Raw genomic sequence first — 19827 nt, 5'->3', positions numbered from 1 at the left:
CTACAGAAAAGCTTTTATCCTGAACACAGGTACATTCTCCCAGGTATTACCATGCCAGAAGTTTGGAACTTTATTTTCTTTTTTGTAAGATTAAAAGTATCTGCCAAGGAAAAAAAACAAATTTTTGTTAGCGATTCTACATCAGCATCCACATTTACACCCTGCAAGACATCTTTCAGTGCTTAGTAGAGCATAAAATATGTACCAGTGTGGTTCTCATTCCCTCTTATTCCATTTGTGAATTTTACATTGAAAGAACAAACTGAATTATGTTACTTGGAAATGTTGAGTGTTGAAATTAGCCATAGTCAAGAAAAATATGTTTCTTGCAATCCATCGTGCACCATTTTCGTTTTTTGTTAGTTTAATGTTAATAATTCAGTTTGAAGAACTGGGAAAACTTGACTTTTTATTGTGTCTTGGTCTGCCAACAACCAAGTCATTTACATCTGGCCGGTAATCAAATCTTATGGACTAGCATAATAGGAATTAGTTGTCCAACTGAAGCTGGACTGTTGATCAGCTACTGTAATGATGGCTGGGCAGTCTTGGAAAAAATGTAAAGGTGTTTGAGCGGTCTTGGAAGAAAGCCACAGAAGATGAAAGAAATCATTGAGGAACTATTATCTGCAGGATACATCCAAATGGTAAGGGAATTAGTAATGTTCTAGTTGTATTGATAGCCGGCACTTTGTATCATCACTGCTAATTCAAGTAAATTGAATTATTTTTCTGATCATGCCTCTACAAAGCATAATCATAGTCATATAACAAATAGCTTAAATGCAGATGATTTAAGACTAACATTAATATAGAGTAATATACAAAAGGGCAGGTTTAATCAGAATGAGGATTTCTGAATATTTGTAGTGTGTGATGGTATCAAGAGTGTGGAAAGTGACATATATGATCAGAGTAACACCAACTAAGAACTAGTCAAGCTTTGTGCACAGTCTGGTAGAATTCCGTCACTCTGCTCCTTACACCCCACTATCACTCTTTCCTTTAGCCCCTTTCACTGTCTCTTGCGTTTTTATATTGCAGTATTGATGAACTTTTTCTGCACTCTTTTTCCTTTCACATATCTAATAACTTTAACCATTTAATCATCAAATCATGTAGCTCAGTTAGATTCTCAGAAGATCAGTCATCAACTGTTTGATATCCACTGTATCCTGCAGAAAAACAAACTAGAGTGAAATATACACTTATATTGGTGTATTTCACTTTTTTCTATTGCTTCTATAGTACAAATAAGACATATAATTCCAGGTGATGTATTTGTATTTCTAAGTAGTAAGGGATGAAATCAAACAATGTACGATCTGGGATGGAATAACAACATGAATTAGGATCGATTGCTACCATCCATGTAGAGGAGGTGTTGAGCCATGGAAGGCACATCTAAAAGTAGACTGTTGGATTAGCTGCTGGAATAAATCCTTCGTCGGATGAAGAAACACACACACACACACACACACACACACACAGAGAGAGAGAGAGAGAGAGAGAGAGAGAGAGAGAGTGGGATTGAGCAAGCAAGCGCCATTGCACTGAGGTGAGTGACGATCTTGACAAGAAGACAGGGGAAAGGGATTAGGAGGGTAGGGATCAGAGAGCTGTAGTACTGCCTGTGGGAGCACTTAGCTGCAACTGCTGTGCTGCGTTCTACATGGGCATGACCACTACCAAGCAGTCTATATCGTCGCCGTTCTAAACAAACAGTTTACAAAACCATCGAGAACATCGAGTTTGCTACAACACCTGGAGATAAGAAGAATCGTATTCCAGTTAAGTCTGTCGCTGCTCAAGCCCTGCTGGATGGTCCTGCCATTTTCTGTAGTTGCAGACTGAACTTTAGTTTAGATATAAATGATTCATTTGGTCATGGCAACGGATAGTTTACTGTAGCCACCACCAAACTGTGGCTAAGAGACAGATGGATCACCGAGTTGCTGAGCATGCCACTCAACATAGTGTACTTGACTTCCGTGATTGCTTCACAGCCTGTTGTGACATCTGGATTCTTCCTACCGACACTAGCTTTTCTGAATTTCTGTGTGGGAACTTTCCCTGCAATATATCTTTTGTTCCTGTAATTCCTCGTGGCCTCAACCTTTATCAGTCCCAGTAACTGCATCTCCCTGCTTGCCTGGTCCACCAACAGCCTTACACACTCCTTCTGTTCTCCTAGTGCACTTGCTTGTTGCTTTCTCTTCACTCGTCTCTTCTGCCTGACACTCACCCTTCCCGAGCAAAAGCTCTTGATGCCCCTCCTAGCAGCCACAAAGAGCTCTGTCCAGTGACTAATAAACAGCTTATTTGTAAATGTGGCTGTTCACTGCTCAGTGTCTCATCTATGTTGTGAGTAGCAATCTGCCCTATTCATGTTGTTATAAGTAGTAAGAAGAATTCAGTACTTGACCTTATTTCTTTATTTGTATGCTTTATTACATTTCCTGGTGGAATGTTTGTTGCTTCACTACACCTTTATTTTCAACAGATGCCACTGGAAATAACACGAAGCTTTATACAGAATAGGGATGGTTCATATGAACCATACCGGCATAAAAGTGATGAGAATGAAATTTATAGAAAAACAAATTGCCAACCTTTGATTAAGCCTCTTGAACTGAAGACATTCCTAAAAGTTGGTAAGTACCGTATTATACAACAACTCATGAGATTTCATCCCAGGATGGAGGTCTGTTGTGATGATGACTAGTGTGTGTTGGGGAATGTCAAAACTATTATAGATCTTAATTTTACATATAATATGTCAGGCAGTATCAAAGCATTTATTGCTTTATCTCTTGTAACAAAAGCATTGTGTCATCAGTGACCAAGTTTGCTACCCTAATCTCGAACTCAGGGTTAAGTGATATGGATCAGGAAGTGGAAAGCATTTTTCTTAACAGTACTTTGAAACACATTTCTCAAAAAATTAGCACATGAAACATATTGTAGCAGCTGCATATGACCATTTAAAATGAAAATATCACTATGGTTGTCCATGACATATTCTGATCCAATTTGGTATAGAATAGTCATTCCACCTGGTAAACTCATATTGCATCCATATTTTGTAGCTTATGGTCTGCATCTTTCAATAGCTCTGTGATCCCCAATTGTGCAGCTTTCATTTTACTTACCTGTTGACCTATATGTATAATCATTGGGATGACTCAAATTTGGTTAAGTCACGTAGATACCATACTTCCTGGTATATGGAGGGTGTCTTAGCTATGTGTTGATAATTTGAGGTTACACCCATGACCATCAACTACTTGGTGTTAGGAATGACCCTGTGAAATCTAAATATGTTTTTTTTCTTTCTTCCTTTCTTTCCTGATGGGTCTTTTCGTTTGGGACAACCTGTGTCTACTTATGAAGGTACAGCTGGCCTTTGCAGTGCTGCTCGGTGCTCAGATTAAGTTTTTGGTATCTTTATTGAAGTGTGCCCAGTAGACATCTGGATGCAAGATCTATTTCTTGGATATCATTCCCCAGCAACACCTATGTAGCAAGTGTATTACTTGGCTCTGGAGACCCTATGGTATTTGTTTCATAAGAGCCTTTTCTAAATGAGAAGAATAAATACGTGCAAGTCCTTACAGCTGTGTAACTCAGCTTGCACTAATGTAGCTCATGTGTTGCATTCTACCTAATACCTTGTGCAACTATATATGCATTAATTGGGAAATTGCCTAATGATTTCTAGCTTATCATTTTGGTTAAGGAACACAAGTCCCAAACATTGAATCCTAATTATTGCCTTATGAATAGACACGAGGAAGCATCTACATGCTTGTCAACTGAACTGGATGTCATAATTTTTTTAGCTTAGGTTTAGAGGCTAATGTTGTGGGCATTGGGCTGTTTCTGTTGTGGCTCGCCGATCTTTCTAAGTGCTGCTGTGCAGTTATGTGCGTCCTATACATGCAGTGCTGTCTGCCAGCCGTGCAGCAGCAGCGCCACCTAAGCGGCCAGCCAGCCAGCGGCCGCTAGACTTGGACTCAGTTATGAGCTATGTTAAAGTGTACACACATCTTACTCTATTTACTTGATCTGTGACTTTCATGTATTTTGCCTTCCTTGAAATATATTTGTTCAACTTGAAGTTATTACAATTGGCGACGAGGTAGTGATTTTTCTTTTCTGTCGTTGACCCAAATGTTTCCATGGCTACTTTAGAGCAACTATTGCAAGGTCTCATAGAACAGCAAACGCTTCTCACAAATGCGATACGTGATTTCGGCGTGGCCTCAAATGCGGGGCGTCTCTCGTCGTTGTCTTTACCTACTTTTCCTCCTAACGATGAGAGGAAGACTGGTCTGATTACGAAAAAGTCTTCGACAGCACTTCTTAGCATTTCATGTCGCGGACGAACAAACATTAAAGTCTTGGTTCCTTTCATGGATTTCACCTCAAATGTATCGGTTGTTGTCGCAATTGGCTCCTTTGAAAGATCCTGCGTCTTTGTCCTTTGCTGAAATGTGCTCACTTCTGTCTGTCTATTTTCAAAAGCAAATGCATGTGGTAGTCTCTCGCGTTGCCTTTTATCATTGTCAAAAAACAACTGAATCAATCCTATCGCGCTTGGGCTGCTGAACTTCACGGCCTCAGTAGAAAGTGTTAATTTGTTACTGAAGTTCACAAAGAATCCTATGCCGATTCCATGGTACGGGATGCTATTATCCGATCGGCACCGACAAAGAAGTTAGGCAATGTGCCTTTCATTTGGCAAATCCGACTCTAGATGAAGTCCTATCCATCGCTCAGTCTCTTGAAATTTCTCGTGCCGCTGGAGCAGAAATAGAGGCATGCGGCGGGCTGGGGAAATACAACCTCTGTGCGGTGTTGACGAAGCGTGTGGTGTGTCCCCACCGGCCAACGTGGCCACAGTACGCTTCCAAGCGCAGCCTCGGCCTAACCATAAACAAACCTCTAAGAAACTGCAGCAAAACCCAAAGCAACTTCCTTCATGTCCGCAGTGTTTTATAAAACATTCACGAGAAGATTGTCCACAACGTTGGACTGTGTGTCACAAATGCAAAAGGGTCATGTGTCATCCATTTGCAAATCCGACCGCATACATGATGCTCATGAACATGACGCAGATTCTGATTCTGTGTTGTCTGTCAATTGTACTTCTTCCCTTTCAGGAAAGTTATTCCTCATTCTCCAAATACTTGGTTGAGATGTTCGCACGCAGGTGGATATTGTTCTGCTGCCACTATCATCAAGTCTCAGACGTATCTTCAGTTGGGTTCTCCAATCCTGTCACCTGTCACTAGGCAATTACAGACTTACAGTAAACACAAGATTTCTCTCTTGGGACAATTTGATGCTGAGGTATAAATCTGTCGTTCGCACTGTTCCCATATTTGTGGTGAACCATAGTAATGCGGAGAATCTTTTAGGTTTCGATTCCTTTCTCGTTTTTGGGTTCTCCATAGATGATCTGTAAATATCATCTCTGATGCTGTTCCTTATGCTCAACTGGATTCCTTGTCGACAACATTTTCGTCCCTTTTTTCTCCTGGGTTAGGCCGTGCAAATGACTTTGAAGCTCATATCACTCTCAAACCCACTGCTCGGCCTAAGTTTTTTCGGGCTAGGCCCATTCCTGTGGCCCTTAATGATCAGGTAAGATGGGAGCTGGATTGTCTCACTGCTTCAGGGGTCTTGCTTCCTGTCACTTCCAGTGAGTGGTCCTCTCGTGTCGTTGTTGCTAAGCCAAATGGTGATATTTGTCTCTTTGGTGATTTCAAAGCCCCTGTAAATGCTCAATGCCTTATTGACACTTACCCTATGCCTCGACCTGAAGAATTGTTCACTAAACTTGCTGGAGGCCAGTATTTTTCTAAACTTGTCCTCTCAGAAGCTTATCATCAACTTCCTGTCGATGCTGCTTCCCGGCAGTTTCTGGTCCTTAACACGCCTTTCAGCCTCTATCAATACCAACGATTGCCATTCGGGTTTGCCAGTGCCCCTGCTCTCTTTCAGTGATTCTTGGAACTATTGCTCACTGTCCCTGGGTGGATAAATTACCAGGACGACTTTTTTTGTCACTATCTCCACCACTGACGAACATCTTCAAAGTCTCCGCACACTTTTTCATGTCTTACAGACTGCCGGTCTTAAGTGTAATTTTCAGAAATCAAAATTTTTTCAGGCATCTATCACGTACTAGGGGTTTCAACTCTCTCAGGATGGTATTCGTCCACTTCAGCAAACTGTCGCTGCGATCGATGCCCTTCCTCACCATACATCTGTTAAGGAACTGCAGGCCTTCTTGGGGAAAATAGCATACTATCACAAGTTTTTACCATCTGCTGCTTCGATGGCTCAGCCATTGCATCGCCTGTTGCATAAAAACGTGCCTTTTCACTGGTCCGCGTCATGCGATGCAGCTTTCCAGAAATTGAAGGCTATGCTGAAACACGCCCTGTGCCTGGCTACTTATCGACCTGGCCAACATCTTGTTCTTGGACGGATGCCTCTCAATACGGGGTCAGTGCAGTCCTTGTGCACCGTTTTTCTGATGGTTCTGAACAACCCATTGCTTATGCCTCCAAAACGCTCACGGATGTCCAACAAAAGTATTCTCAAATTGAAAAAGAAGCTTTGGCCGTTATTTATACTCTTCATAAGTTTTGTGTTTTTTCTCTATGAATCCAAATTTCATCTTGTTACGGATCACAAACCACTTGTTTCCTTGTTTCATCCATCAATGTCACTTCCAGACAAGGCTGCACACTGCCTCCAGCGTTGGGATCTTTACTTGTCTCGTTTCAATTATGAGATTCATTTCCGGCCGACGGCTCAACATGCGAATGCTGATGCACTGTCTCGCCATCCCATGGGTCCTGATCTGGCATTCGATAGGGATGATGCAGAAGGGTTGGCCAGATTGTCCGTCCGCTAAGACTTCTGATCTGTTGCGGAACTACTAAGCTTTGCATTACCGCCTCACGGCTATGGATGGTGTTATCCTCCTTTCCACCGAAAATGCTTCGCCACATGTTGTGGTACCTGCATCTTTGCGTGCTTCGGTCTTGCGCCTCCTTCACCAAGGGCACTGGGGTGTCTCTCGCACAAAATCTCTGGTGCGCTGTCATGTGTACTGGCCCGGCATCGACTCTGAAATAGCACACATGGTTGCTGCCTGCAGCCCTTGTGTGTCACAGGCCGCCACCTCGAAGTCATCTTTGTCGCCGTGGCCTTTGCCTGAGAAGCCCTGGGAGCGTATTCTTGCTGACTTCGTGGGATCTTTTTTAGGTACTTATTGGCTTCTCGTTATTGACGCCTACTCTAACTTTCCTTTCATTGTCCGTTGCACGTTGCCTACCACCGCGGCAACCACCAATATTCTAGCTCACATTTTCTCTTTGGAAGGCCTTCCATCTACTCTTGTTACTGTTAATGGTCTGCAATTTGCCTCTTCCGATTTTGCGGATTTTTGTGCCTGTCGCGGCATCATGCATGTCACAGCCCCTCCGTTCCATCCACAGTCAAACGGTGAGGTTGAACAACTGGTCCGCACATTTAAGGCTCAGATGAGGAAACTCCTGACTTCTTCTGCTGATGATGTGCTTCTACAATTTCTGGCTTCTTAGCGTTTCACCCCCATGGGCGACCACAGCCCAGCTGAGCTCTTACATGGCTGACAGCCCCGCACGCTACTTCATCTTCTGTGGCCTTCCACCTCACGGCCGCGGGTGCCTGTGCTTGGCTGGTTCACTGCCGCCAACCTTGTATGGGAGCGGGGGTATGGCAGGCGGCCAAAATGGAGTCCTGGCTGCATCTTACGAGACCGTGGCCAACGCCTATATGAAATCCAGATGAACACGAGTGTTGCAGTGCATCATTTGGACCAGCTTTGGCCTCGTGTGCTGGTAACGCCTGTTCCAGATGCCGCTACACCACCACCGGCTCTACCTGACACTCGGGATGCTGGAATCTCTCATTACTCACAATGCAGTCCTCTCACCACCATATCGGTGCCAGCACAAGAACTGACGCCACCAGGAGACATGCCCATGCAGGAACCAGATGACCATCATCTGTCGGAGCAACTCTACTCGCCTCCTTATCCTACGGATGCAGACACATCGCCCATGTCTCCTGTTATAACAACCGGACTTGCCGCAATGGGCAGATTGGTGCACGGGGCCCCAGCAGATTCGATCCCCACGTCTCCTGTCATCTTGACCCGTTATCATCGGGGACACTTCTGTCCGTACGGGAAGCCTCCTCCTCGAGACTTTACGGCCAGTCAAACAACACCTATGGATGTTAGCAATCTACAGGCCACCTCCAAAAAGACCTGTGCAAAAACTTCAAATGGGGGAAAAGTGTTGTGACTCTCCGATCTTCCAAAGTGCCGTTGCACAGTTACGTGCATCCTCTACATGCGGCGTTGTGTGCCAGCCATGCAGCAGCAGTGCCACCTAAGTGGCCAGCCAGCCAGCCAGCGGCTACTAGACTTGGACTCAGTTACGATTTGACTGTTAAAGTGTACACACGTCTTACTCTGTTTACTTGATCTGTGACTGTCATGTATTGCATCTTCCTTTAAATATATTTGTTCAGCTTGAAGTTATTACAGTTTCATGTGGAAGTTTGCAGTTAAATGTCACAGTAAAGGATTTGTGGCTAGTTTAAAATATGTTATGGGGGAGGTATGGAACTTCTTTGTAGCATAGTTACAACCAAGACCTCTTTTTGTTAAAATTTTATTTCCATGCGCATCCACAGACAAAATCATGCTCCAGTGTACAACAGACTGTGTTTTCTTTATAAACATGTTTTCATACTTGCATGTTGTATTGCCGAGCTGATGGGAATGAGGGCCTTTCAAACAAAGGCAGGGGCTATTCCCTGCCAACCTGTTTTTGACCCTGATTTTGTATTGCAAAACCACTCCCATGTTGTTCTGGGAATCATTTGCTGCTATATTTATTGTTCTCCAGCCAATTTATTGTGAAAAAAGATGCTAAGTCTAACAGCTCATCCTTTTTTTAAAAAATATTGTCATATGTTTATTTCCTTGTTGGTGACCACGGTGTTGCTTATCTGATTTATTGCAGCTGCTTACAGTATGAACTTTGTGTATTAATTTATTATGCTGTTAAAGATGGGCATTCCTTAAAGATATAAAATTGCTGAAAAATTTTGTGTGTGTGTGTGTGTGTGTGTGTGTGTGTGTGTGTGTGTGTGTGTGTTGGGAAGGGCGGGAGTGGGAGAGGTGACTGTCTTTATTGCCACGAATATGGTGAAAATATTCTGCTTCTTTCTTAAAACAACTAGAATATTTGTATGCCAGATCACCAGTTGTAACCACAAAATTTGTAAGAGATGCTGCAAGCTTTGTAAATGCAGTTCCTTAATAGTCACTGTGGCTGTGTCATCATCTAAAGAATTATAAAAAAAGGCATGGTTTATGTCAGTTGTTTCAACTATTGCAGCAAAATTTCTCGGGCACTAATTACACCAAATGTTAACTGTAAGTATTTGCAACAACATAAAGATGGTGTTTATCATCAGGAGTTGGAGCAGAAATGTAGCAAGTTCAGTTATTGCATCTTCCAAGCCAATTTAAAAAAATACCATTTGCCAACTTGCATAATATCTCTTCTGGGAGAGGTATGATACACATAATCACTACCTCAAATTTGTTTCATTTGTTGATGGTAGTTATGGAATTGTTCTATACTTTGATTGGGTGTTGCATGTTTTGAGTGAGGACTGACATGTGTAGCAGTTTGGTATCACACACACACACACACACACACACACACACACACACACACACACACGCGCGCGCGCACACTTGTGACAGGTGGGTGTGTGTGTGTGTGTGTGTGCGTGTGTGCATGTCTGTGCGTGTGCGTGTGCGTGTGTATGTGTGTGGTTTTTTTTGTGCCTGTTGATGGATCACTGCTTCTGCTTTACTTCTAAATTATTTACACTCTGCTACAACTTTCCTTACCATCTTTATATTTTGATGTGTCATTAACTGACTTCTAGTGTTAGTATTTTAAATCATGTTAAACATCCTTTTTTTTTTAAACTTCCTGGCAGATTAAAACTGTGTGCCCGACCGAGACTCCAACTCGGGACCTTTGCCTTGCGCGGGCAAGTGCTCTACCAACTGAGCTACCGAAGCATGACTCACGATCGGTACTCACAGCTTTACTTCTGCCAGTATCCGTCTCCTACCTTCCAAACTTTACAGAAGCTCTCCTGCGAACCTTGCAAGGTTGTTGTTGCATAGTATGGAATCTTCATGTTTGAATAAGGGTTGATAAGTTATGTGGTTTTATCATACTTCAGTCATTTCTCAGATAGAATGTAACTATTTTAGAATAATCACAGTCTGATGTCTCTAGCATGTTGTTCTTTAATTGAAAGCATAGTGTTAGTAGCCTATAGGCCATGTTTTCTTTTGATTGTCTTATACTACTGATAAACTCATTTTTCTGAGTTTTGTTTTAGCTGACTTCTTCAGCTTGGGTCAGTCTCTCTGTTAGAGCTGTTTGGTCAGTGTAAGTTTCACAAAAGGTTTGTGATTTTTTGCTGTTCCTGATTTGATCAGATAGTATTTTATCAACATGTGGAATCTTTTTCTGATGATGATTTCACAGATATTGCTCCCTACCAGATATTCCACTTCTGCAAGTTCCGTGCAGCGTTGATGAAGTACTTTTTGCTGTGGTGTAAGCAGTTATTGACTCTCTGCATATCTTTGTATCAGTTGTTGGTTCCAGTGGTTGTGAGTAGATCAACTTAAAAGTGATTATTAGCATATATTGAATTGTAGAGATGTTTACGTAACATTCTTCTAATGAACTAAGTACATGTGCTTACTTTTTAACCAAAACAGAAGCGGCAAATCAGTGAGATTAACGTTCTCATTAGGAATTGACAAACAGTAATAAATTAAATACATGTGTCAGTACATAGGTTTTCATGTTATGTGTCATATTGGTTATATCTCTCACAATGAACTTCTTATCTACCTTCAAACTGAAAACTGTGTGTGATAAGTATTTTTTTTCCTTTTCACTGTCATTCAAACTGAATTACAGTATCATTATTCATGGCTGCAGAAATCACACTGCCTAATTATATTACTTTATTTGCTTGATACATTTTGCTGACCTTTTGGAATCAGAAACTTCTGCTACAGAACAGTCCTCATCATAGTGATGTTTAACTTCCAAAATAATGGATTACCTCAGCCCTTACAGCACTTCCTGATGGTAGTCAGTATAACATCTAAGAGCTAAGAAGTCATGGAGTTCAGTATATAGTATTCATTGTATACATAAGGTAATAATCTTCCACATTGTATTTGCACAAGCACAAAATTTTTCTGTCTTTTTGTGTGTTATTACAGCCAGTGACCTATATAAAGATATCATATCTGTAAAATGCAGTGTCTTTTAGTCACATATTATTCATATGTACACTCAATTCGTAGCTATGGAATTCTTTTTAGGTGAACAAATGCACAAAATATGAACACAGTTTTCAAACTCCAGAAATGAGCCATAAGAATAATAACCAAAAATACTAGTTGAGCTCATTGTAAAGATCTGTTCAGAACACTGGGGATTTTAACTGCTCCATGTGAATACATTTACCACTCAGTTGTACACATAAAAAATAACATTGGTAATTACTGCACAAACAGCTCTATCCATGATCATGCAACAAGAGATAGACTCAACTTACATTTACAAAGAAAAAATAAACATAAAACACAAAACAGCATTTTTTACCAAGGAATAAAACTGTGCAATAAATTACCAAAAGAGATTAAAGAAATTGCCAAAATACACTTATTTAAAAAGGGAGCTAAAAAGTACCTATTATGCAATACATTTTATACATTAAAGGATTTTGTAGCTAAAACAGAGTAGGGGTTTTATAAAAAAAAGTTATACAAATAAATAATAATAATAATAATAATAATAATGATTATAAAATATCCAACATTCCACATAACATCTTCACTTTATGTTTTCTCCTTCTTTTTTTCCTTTCTAGAAATACTTACCCCCAAGCTATGCATAGCGCAATACTAACACCTCTTGTGTTTTGTGTGTGTGTGTGTGTGTGTGTGTGTGTGTGTGTGTGTGTGTGTGTGTGGTGAGGAAGTGTTATGAAACAATGTGTTTACAGTGTGTGTAGTGACTGACAGTGAGATATGAGTGAACAATGTGTCATTACATTATTTAATAAGTTATTTTTTTAAAAAAAGTATTGTATACAAGGAGTAAATGTAATGATTGTCTCTAACTAGAAGTCTGTAAATATAGGTATCTATGAATTAGCTTATTTTAAATTGATCTAAATTTGTAAATACTTTGAAGTGTCCTTTATCCTTGAAAAAAGAGATTTACAGATGAATAAAGCTGCTGCTGCTACTAGTACTACTACTATTATTATTTTGAACATTGTACATGCTTAAAGTTTGCTTCATGTGCTTTATATTGTTTACAGGTAATACTGCACCTGACCAGACAGACCCAACTCCATTTGTTATAGAGTGGATTCCAAATATATTGCCAGAAAGCAGTATCGGTGAATTGAGGATCAGATTTGAGTTCGGACATCAACGTAATGGACAAGTGGAAAAGCATTTACAATTAAGGCAAACATATTCGAGATTGGAATCCCGGCTTAATGATGACATCTCAATAACAAGAGTAGATGACTGTGGTTTATTGCCAATGTGATACCTTTGTAAAATGTACATGTTAAACACTTAAGATCTGCAGATTAGCTATTATACATTACTGGTACTCATGAGTAGTAATTTTACTGTTTTATAAGATTTTCTTAAGTATACTTAGTGAGATGTATTTAATTCTTTGGGAAAGTAGTGTGGATAGAGAAACCATAATCAAGGCCACTCAGCTGTGATAATGCTATACTTTCTATGCACTATAGTTTAAACGTGTTGCAGGAGGGGAACTGTCAGTGTAATTTTGTAATTACATATTTTAGTAAAGAATTTTGCAGCTTTTGCATTGTTATATATGTTTAAAAAATTGTGACTTTTTGTGATACTTTCAAATTACAATTAAAGTTGAAAAAAGTGTGCTTTTTTTTGGTAGATAATACTCACTATGAAGACTTGAAAAAATTATAGTGTATGTTTGTTACGTGGCTTGTCAGTGAAGGTGTGAGACTAAGTATGTACCACTAAATAGAAGCCTTGCTTAAAATGTGCATACTGGCGTACAATACCGGTCACAGTGAATATTGTTTCAATGATGATAATTGTGAGTCATATGATTACTACATAATAAAAATGTGGGTCTCTCTAATAGTTGTTTATGTTTGTATTGTGTAGAATATGAAGGACTGAAGAATAAATGAGGAGCAGTTCATGAGTTTGAAAATAAAAGTATTTACAATAGCTTTTAACCACACTTTATACACTCTGCTCTCTGAATTTGTGGGAACTTGATTTTATCTTTCCCTGTATTTTATTTGTCTGTTTTACTTTTTAATATAATCTGAAACATGCCATTTTTTGTAGCTTTTCTTGTGCGCACTTTTGTCATTGTGATCATAAACCTACTCTCATTATGTTCTCATATTTATTTTTCTGTGATTTGCATTTCAACCAACTTTGCAAAGGTGACATCATAAGTATTGTGCCCATCTTTTTCATAGCTGTTACTCGAAGTTTAGTATCCGAACGAGCTTCTTTCAAAACCTAAAAAATTGGTCATTGTACACAGCTTCTTTTGTAAGATCATTTTCTACCTACTTGGACTGTTCTCTCGTAATGTGTACATTTACATTTACATCATCTTCTTAGTGCCATCAGACAATTACAAACAGAAAAGAATATTCAACCATATATATCCCATTAAAGCTCATTTCTTACATAAGACATAATGAAAATGTGCAACTATATTATAATGTCGGTAGCTAAATAAATCCGGTTCACTATTTGGGAGGGGGAGGGGGGGGGTTGCAAGAGGGGCACCTCTCCTTCCTGGAATCTGGGTAAAACCTTTTTATTCATTAGTGGATTCCCAGGAATTTCTAGCAGTCATTCATTAGAATTCTATTAAACTGTAGACTTAACATTGGAGACAGCAATGAGCTTCAGTAAACACTATTGTATACCTAGGATTTTCTTAGTTGTTACTCTATTCATGGGAAATTATACCAATTGCTTAATGCAGCTGCCATTGTGTGGCAGATCTGCTGTCAAGGTGAATACAAACATCTACATAACCATGTCGAAATAAAATCTTGAATTTATTGCGTCAATTCCTTGTTAGTCCTTATCAAAGCTGCAGAAAGTAGCCAGTCTAGCACCCTGATGCACAGATTTTGTCACCAATTCCCAACACAATAAACATGGCAGCAGTATACATACCAGTCATCCATTCCCTGTTTCCATAAGGATAGTCTCATTTGATGCACAATGGAATCACAACAGCACTTTACTATCTCTCTGTGCAAAAAGAAAATCTATAATGTCTTTTTGATTCTGTTTTCAGTTTCACATGAGAGAACAACACAGCCACATTATGTTGTAGCTGTACAAACCTATACTTAATCCCAAATATATAAATAAAAAAATTAAAATAACTTTTTCTACCCTAGAAGAAAGGAAAGAAGTGCGAAATTTCAAGGCTGAGAAATATGCTTTCCAGGCTGTGGACGTTTCAAAATCTATGAGTGCAACACAGTGCCACATGCAGTCACAATGCTATGAATTGTGCATTTCAGTTGCCATGCTACACAATCATGTTATATACTGGAGAGTCAAGGGTTATCTTGATGCAGTCCTTGGATTTGGTTTCCCACATTCTTCAAGCCGTATATTGGCCCTAGGCTACACTTTACCAAACCAACAAAATAGGTGTATCTTTCAAAACAATTTTGTTCAATCTGAGTTAAGCCATTTGACACTATAAAATAAAAATCATGAAACTAATGCAAAAATTAAGGTTTATAAGATGTCATCAAAGTCGAGTAAGCCTTTTAAAAAACTTTATTCCATATTACTCCACATTGAGTTGTGTTAATATCGTATTTTTGTTGATATGCACCACAATTTTCTCTGTCATTCTGGCTTTTTTCCTATTTTAGATTTTTAATTTTCGGATTCAACTTAGCAGTATGGAAGTATGAATAAATTAGTTTTGTGAATATATTCTAGCTATACTACATAACTTGTCTGCCATGGATCAGGATGTAATCTCACATCGTTGAATCAAAAAGGTGACATCAATATTCACATTAATAACAGAAAAAGCGGACTTTGCTTATACTATTGAAATATGCGTACGATTTAGGCACCAATGTAATCTACCTTAAAAACTGTAAGTAGAACCTATTGATGTTTTGAGGCACAATAAGTTTTATTTTCTTCTTGACAGTTTTAATTTTTGGGTCATGACACATTTCAGATTTTCCAAGTCAGTTATATCAAAGCTGGCAGATTTCGAATCTGGACCCCTCTCTGAAGAAGTTTCTGCAGGCTCTCATACCCCTATACATAACTCCAAAATGTTCTAGCATATACTTGCCAGTTACAGAAGAATGGCTGACTGACACAAACATGAGAATATAATACAAAGTAGAAATTAACTTATATTTAATCTGACACAATATTTCAACTACTTCTTTGATTTTATATGGTTTTTCTTTTTTGACATTTTGTCATTATGTCATTTTCACTGATAACATACATTTATAAAAGTATAGTCACCCTAATATTTACTTTCTTTAGCAAAATCAATTGTTGTTGTGGTCTTCAGTCCTGAGACTGGTTTGATGCAGCTCTCCATGCTACTCTATCCTGTGCAAGCTTCTTCATCTCCCAGTATCTACTGCAACCTACATCCTTCTGAATCTGCTTAGTGTATTCATCTCTTGGTCTCCCTCTACGATTTTTACCCTCCACACTGCCCTCAAATACTAAATTGGTGATCCCTTGGTGCCTCAGAACAGGTCCTACCAACCGATCCCTTCTTCTGGTCAAGTTGTGCCACAAACTTCTCTTCTCCCCAATCCTATTCATTACTTCCTCATTAGTTATGTGATCTACCCATCTCATCTTCAACATTCTTCTGTAGCACCACATTTCGAAAGCTTCTATTCTCTTCTTGTCCTAACTATTTATCATCCATGTTTCACTTCCATACATGCCTACACTCCATAGAAATACTTTCAGAAACGACTTCCTGACACTTAAATCTATACTCGATGTTAACAAATTTCTCTTCTTCAGAAACGCTTTCCTTCCCATTGCCAGTCTATATTTTATATCCTCTCTACTTCGACCATCATCAGCTATTTTGCTCCCCAAATAGCAAAACTCCTTTACTACTTTAAGTGACTCATTTCCTAATCTAATTCCCTCAGCAGCACCCGAGTTAATTCGACTACATTCCATTATCCTCATTTTGCTTTTGTTGATGTTCATCTTATATCCTCCTTTCAAGACACTATCCATTCCTTCAACTGCTCTTCCAAGTCCTTTGCTGTCTCTGACAGAATTACGATGTCATCGGCGAACCTCAAAGTTTTTATTTCTTCTCCATGGATTTTAATACCTACCCCGAATTTTTCTTTTGTTTCCTTTACTGCTTGCTCAATATACAAACTGAATAACATCGGGGAGAGGCTACAACCCTGTCTTACTCCCTTCCCAACAACTGCTTCCCTTTCATGTCCCTCGACTCTTATAACTGCCATCTGGTTTCTGTACAAATTGTAAATAGCCTTTTGCTCCCTTTATTTTACCCCTGCCACCTTTAGAATTTGAAAGAGAGTATTCCAGTCAACATTGTCAAAAGCTTTCTCTAAGTCTACGAATGCTAGAAACGTAGGTTTGCCTTTCCTTAATCTTTCGTCTAAGATAAGTCGTAAGGTCAGTATTGCCTCACGTGTTCCAACATTTCTACGGAATCCAAACTGATCTTCCCCGAGGTCGGCTTCTACTAGTTTTTCCATTTGTGTGTAAAGAATTCGTGTTAGTATTTGGCAGCTGTGGCTTATTAAACTGATAGTTCGGTAATTTCACATCTGTCATCACCTGCTTTCTTTGGGATTGGAATTATTTTATTCTTCTTGAAGTCTGCAGGTATTTCGCCTGTTTCATACATCTTGCTCACCAGATGGTAGAGTTTTGACAGGACTGGTTCTTCCAAGGCCGTCAGTAGTTCCAATGGAATGTTGTCTACTCCAGGGGCCTTGTTTCGACTCAGGTCTTTCAGTGCTCTGTCAAACTCTTCACGCAGTATCGTATCTCCCATTTCATCTTCATCCACATCCTCTTCCATTTCCATAATATTCTCCTCAAGTACTTCGCCCTTGTATAGACCGTCTATATACTCCTTCCACCGTTCTGCTTTCCCTTCTTTGCTTAGAACTGGGTTTCCATCGGAGCTCTTGATGTTCATACAAGTGGTTCTCTTATCTCCAAAGGTCTCTCTAATTTTCCTGTAGGCAGTATCTATCTTACCCCTAGTGAGATAAACCTCTACATCCTTACATTTGTCCTCTAGCCATCCCTGCTTAGCCATTTTGCACTTCCTGTCGATCTCATTTTTGAGACGTTTGTATTCCATTTTGCCTGCTTCATTTACTGCATTTTTATATTTTCTCCTTTCATCAATTAAATTCAATATTTCTTCTGTTACCCAAGGATTTCTACTAGCCCTCGTCTTTTTACCTACTTATCTGCTGCCTTCACTACTTCATCCCTCAGAGGTACCCATTCTTCTTCTACTGTATTTCTTTCCCCCATTCCTGTCAATTGTTCCCTTATGCTGTCCCTGAAACTCTGTACAACCTCAGGTTCTTTCAGTTTATCCAGGTTCCATCTCCTTAAGTTCCCTCCTTTTTGCAGTTTCTTCAGTTTTAATCTACAGGTCATAACCAATAGATTGTAGTCAGAGTCCACATCTGCCCCTGGAAATGTCTTACAATTTAAAACCTGGTTCCTAAATCTCTGTCTTACCATTATATAATCTATCTGATACCTTTTAGTATCTCCAGGGTTCTTCCATGTATACAACCTTCTTTCATGATTCTTAAACCAAGTATTAGCTATGATTAAGTTGTGCTCTGTGCAAAATTCTACCAGGCGGCTTCCTCTTTCATTTCTTATCCCCAATCCATATTCACCTACTACATTTCCTTCTCTCCCTTTTCCTACTGCCGAATTCCAGTCACCCATGACTATTAAATTTTCATCACCCTTCACTATCTGAATAAATTTGTACTACTGTAGTAGGTATGGGCTTCGTATCTATCTTGGCCACAATACTGCATTCACTAAGCTGTTTGTAGTAGCTTACCCGCATTCCTATTTTCCTATTCATTATTAAACCTACTCCTGCATTACCCCTATTTGATTTTGTGTTTATAACCATGTAGTCACCTGACCAGAAGTCTTGTTCCTCCTGCCACCGAACTTCACTAATTCCCACTATATCTAACTTTAACCTATCCATTTCCCTTTTTAAATTTTCTAACCTACCTGCCCGATTAAGGGATCTGACATTCCACGCTCCGATCCGTAGAACGCCAGTTTTCTTTCAGCTGATAACGACATCCTCTTGGGTAGTCTCCGCCCGGAGATCCGAATGGGGGACAATTTTACCTCCAGAATATTTTACCCAAGAGTACGCCATCATCATTTAATCGTACAGTAAAGCTGCATGCCCTCGGGAAAAATTACGTCTGTAGTTTTCCGTTGCTTTCAGCCGTTTGCAGTACCAGCACAGCAAGGCCGTTTTGGTTATTGTTACAAGGCCAGATCAGTCAATCATCCAGACTGTTGCCCCCTGCAACTACTGAAAAGGCTGCTGCCCCTCTTCAGGAACCACACATTTGTCTGGCCTCTCAACAGATACCACTCCGTTGTGGTTGCACCTACAGTACGGCGATCTTTATCGCTGAGGCACGCAAGCCTCCCCACCAACGGCAAGGTCCATGGTTCATGGGGGGCAAAATCAATTACTTTGTTAAATATCTTGATACTTATGCAGAATTAAAAGTACTCTACTGCCTTGAAACAAGTATGCATCAATATATTGTCATATTTTTGAAATAAAACTTGACACCCAATGTAGCTGGCATCTGGCCTTGGTTCAGTTTTCAATATTGACAGGAATTTCTAATTTGCAGGAAGACTGAAACAAGATGCACTAAGCCATGTAGTGCTAGTGGTGTTCATTCTTGAATGAGAAGTAATGACTCCAAGGAAAAGCTGGCAGTGTCTTTTACTGTGACAACAGCAGTGTGCTAACCACATGCCACTCCACATGCGTCACACAATTTTAGGGGCTTGGTTGTTTATGTTTCTTGCTTTTCTTTTTCCCCAACCCAAAACTAAAGAAAAGCTAATAGCTTTGTTACTTGAAATGTGTCTTTGATAGCAGTGCAGACTGCTAATTAAATTAATTCACATGTCAGCAGTAGTTTTATTGGTATTTATAACTGTCATTTTATATTAAGTGATATGACATCCAGAATCTGTGGCAAAAGTGCCTAGAGTTGTGGTTGATCTGAATACAAGGAAATCATTAGTGAATGAGAGGCCATTCTCTCTCTCCCTTCCCCCCCCCCTCTCTCTCTCTCTCTCTCTCTCTCTCTCTCTCTCTCTCTCTCTCTCTCTCTCTCTTTCTCTCTCTCTCTCTCTCTTGAGCACTTTCTTTTTGACTTTTTGATAGTCTTTATATTGTGAAAAATATCTTTGTATTCATTGCATTTTCAAGATCATCCATTTCTTCAGTTACAATTGCAACTATGTGGAAACATATTATTTCA

General features: G+C 39.7%; 1 protein-coding gene across 4 annotated transcripts in view; it reads left to right on the top strand.

Moving 5' to 3' along the window:
• LOC126353929 (uncharacterized protein C2orf42 homolog) overlaps nt 1–13456 on the top strand; it is a 250331-nt gene extending 236875 nt beyond the window's left edge. For 2 of the 4 annotated variants that reach the window (XM_050003187.1, XM_050003188.1), the window contains 2 exons: nt 2504–2654; nt 12517–13456. In XM_050003187.1, coding sequence (XP_049859144.1) covers nt 2504–2654; nt 12517–12752 — 387 coding nt within the window. In that variant the 3' untranslated portion in view covers nt 12753–13456. The remainder of the gene's footprint in view (nt 1–2503; nt 2655–12516) is intronic. The other 2 variants (XM_050003190.1, XM_050003189.1) reach the window with 1 other exon arrangement.
• Nucleotides 13457–19827: the final 6371 nt, after the last annotated feature.

Source organism: Schistocerca gregaria, chromosome 3 (assembly GCF_023897955.1).
Source record: "Schistocerca gregaria isolate iqSchGreg1 chromosome 3, iqSchGreg1.2, whole genome shotgun sequence".
NCBI lineage: Eukaryota > Metazoa > Arthropoda > Insecta > Orthoptera > Acrididae > Schistocerca > Schistocerca gregaria.
Note: the sequence above shows the minus strand (reverse complement) of the source record. Positions and strands in the feature narration are given on the sequence as shown.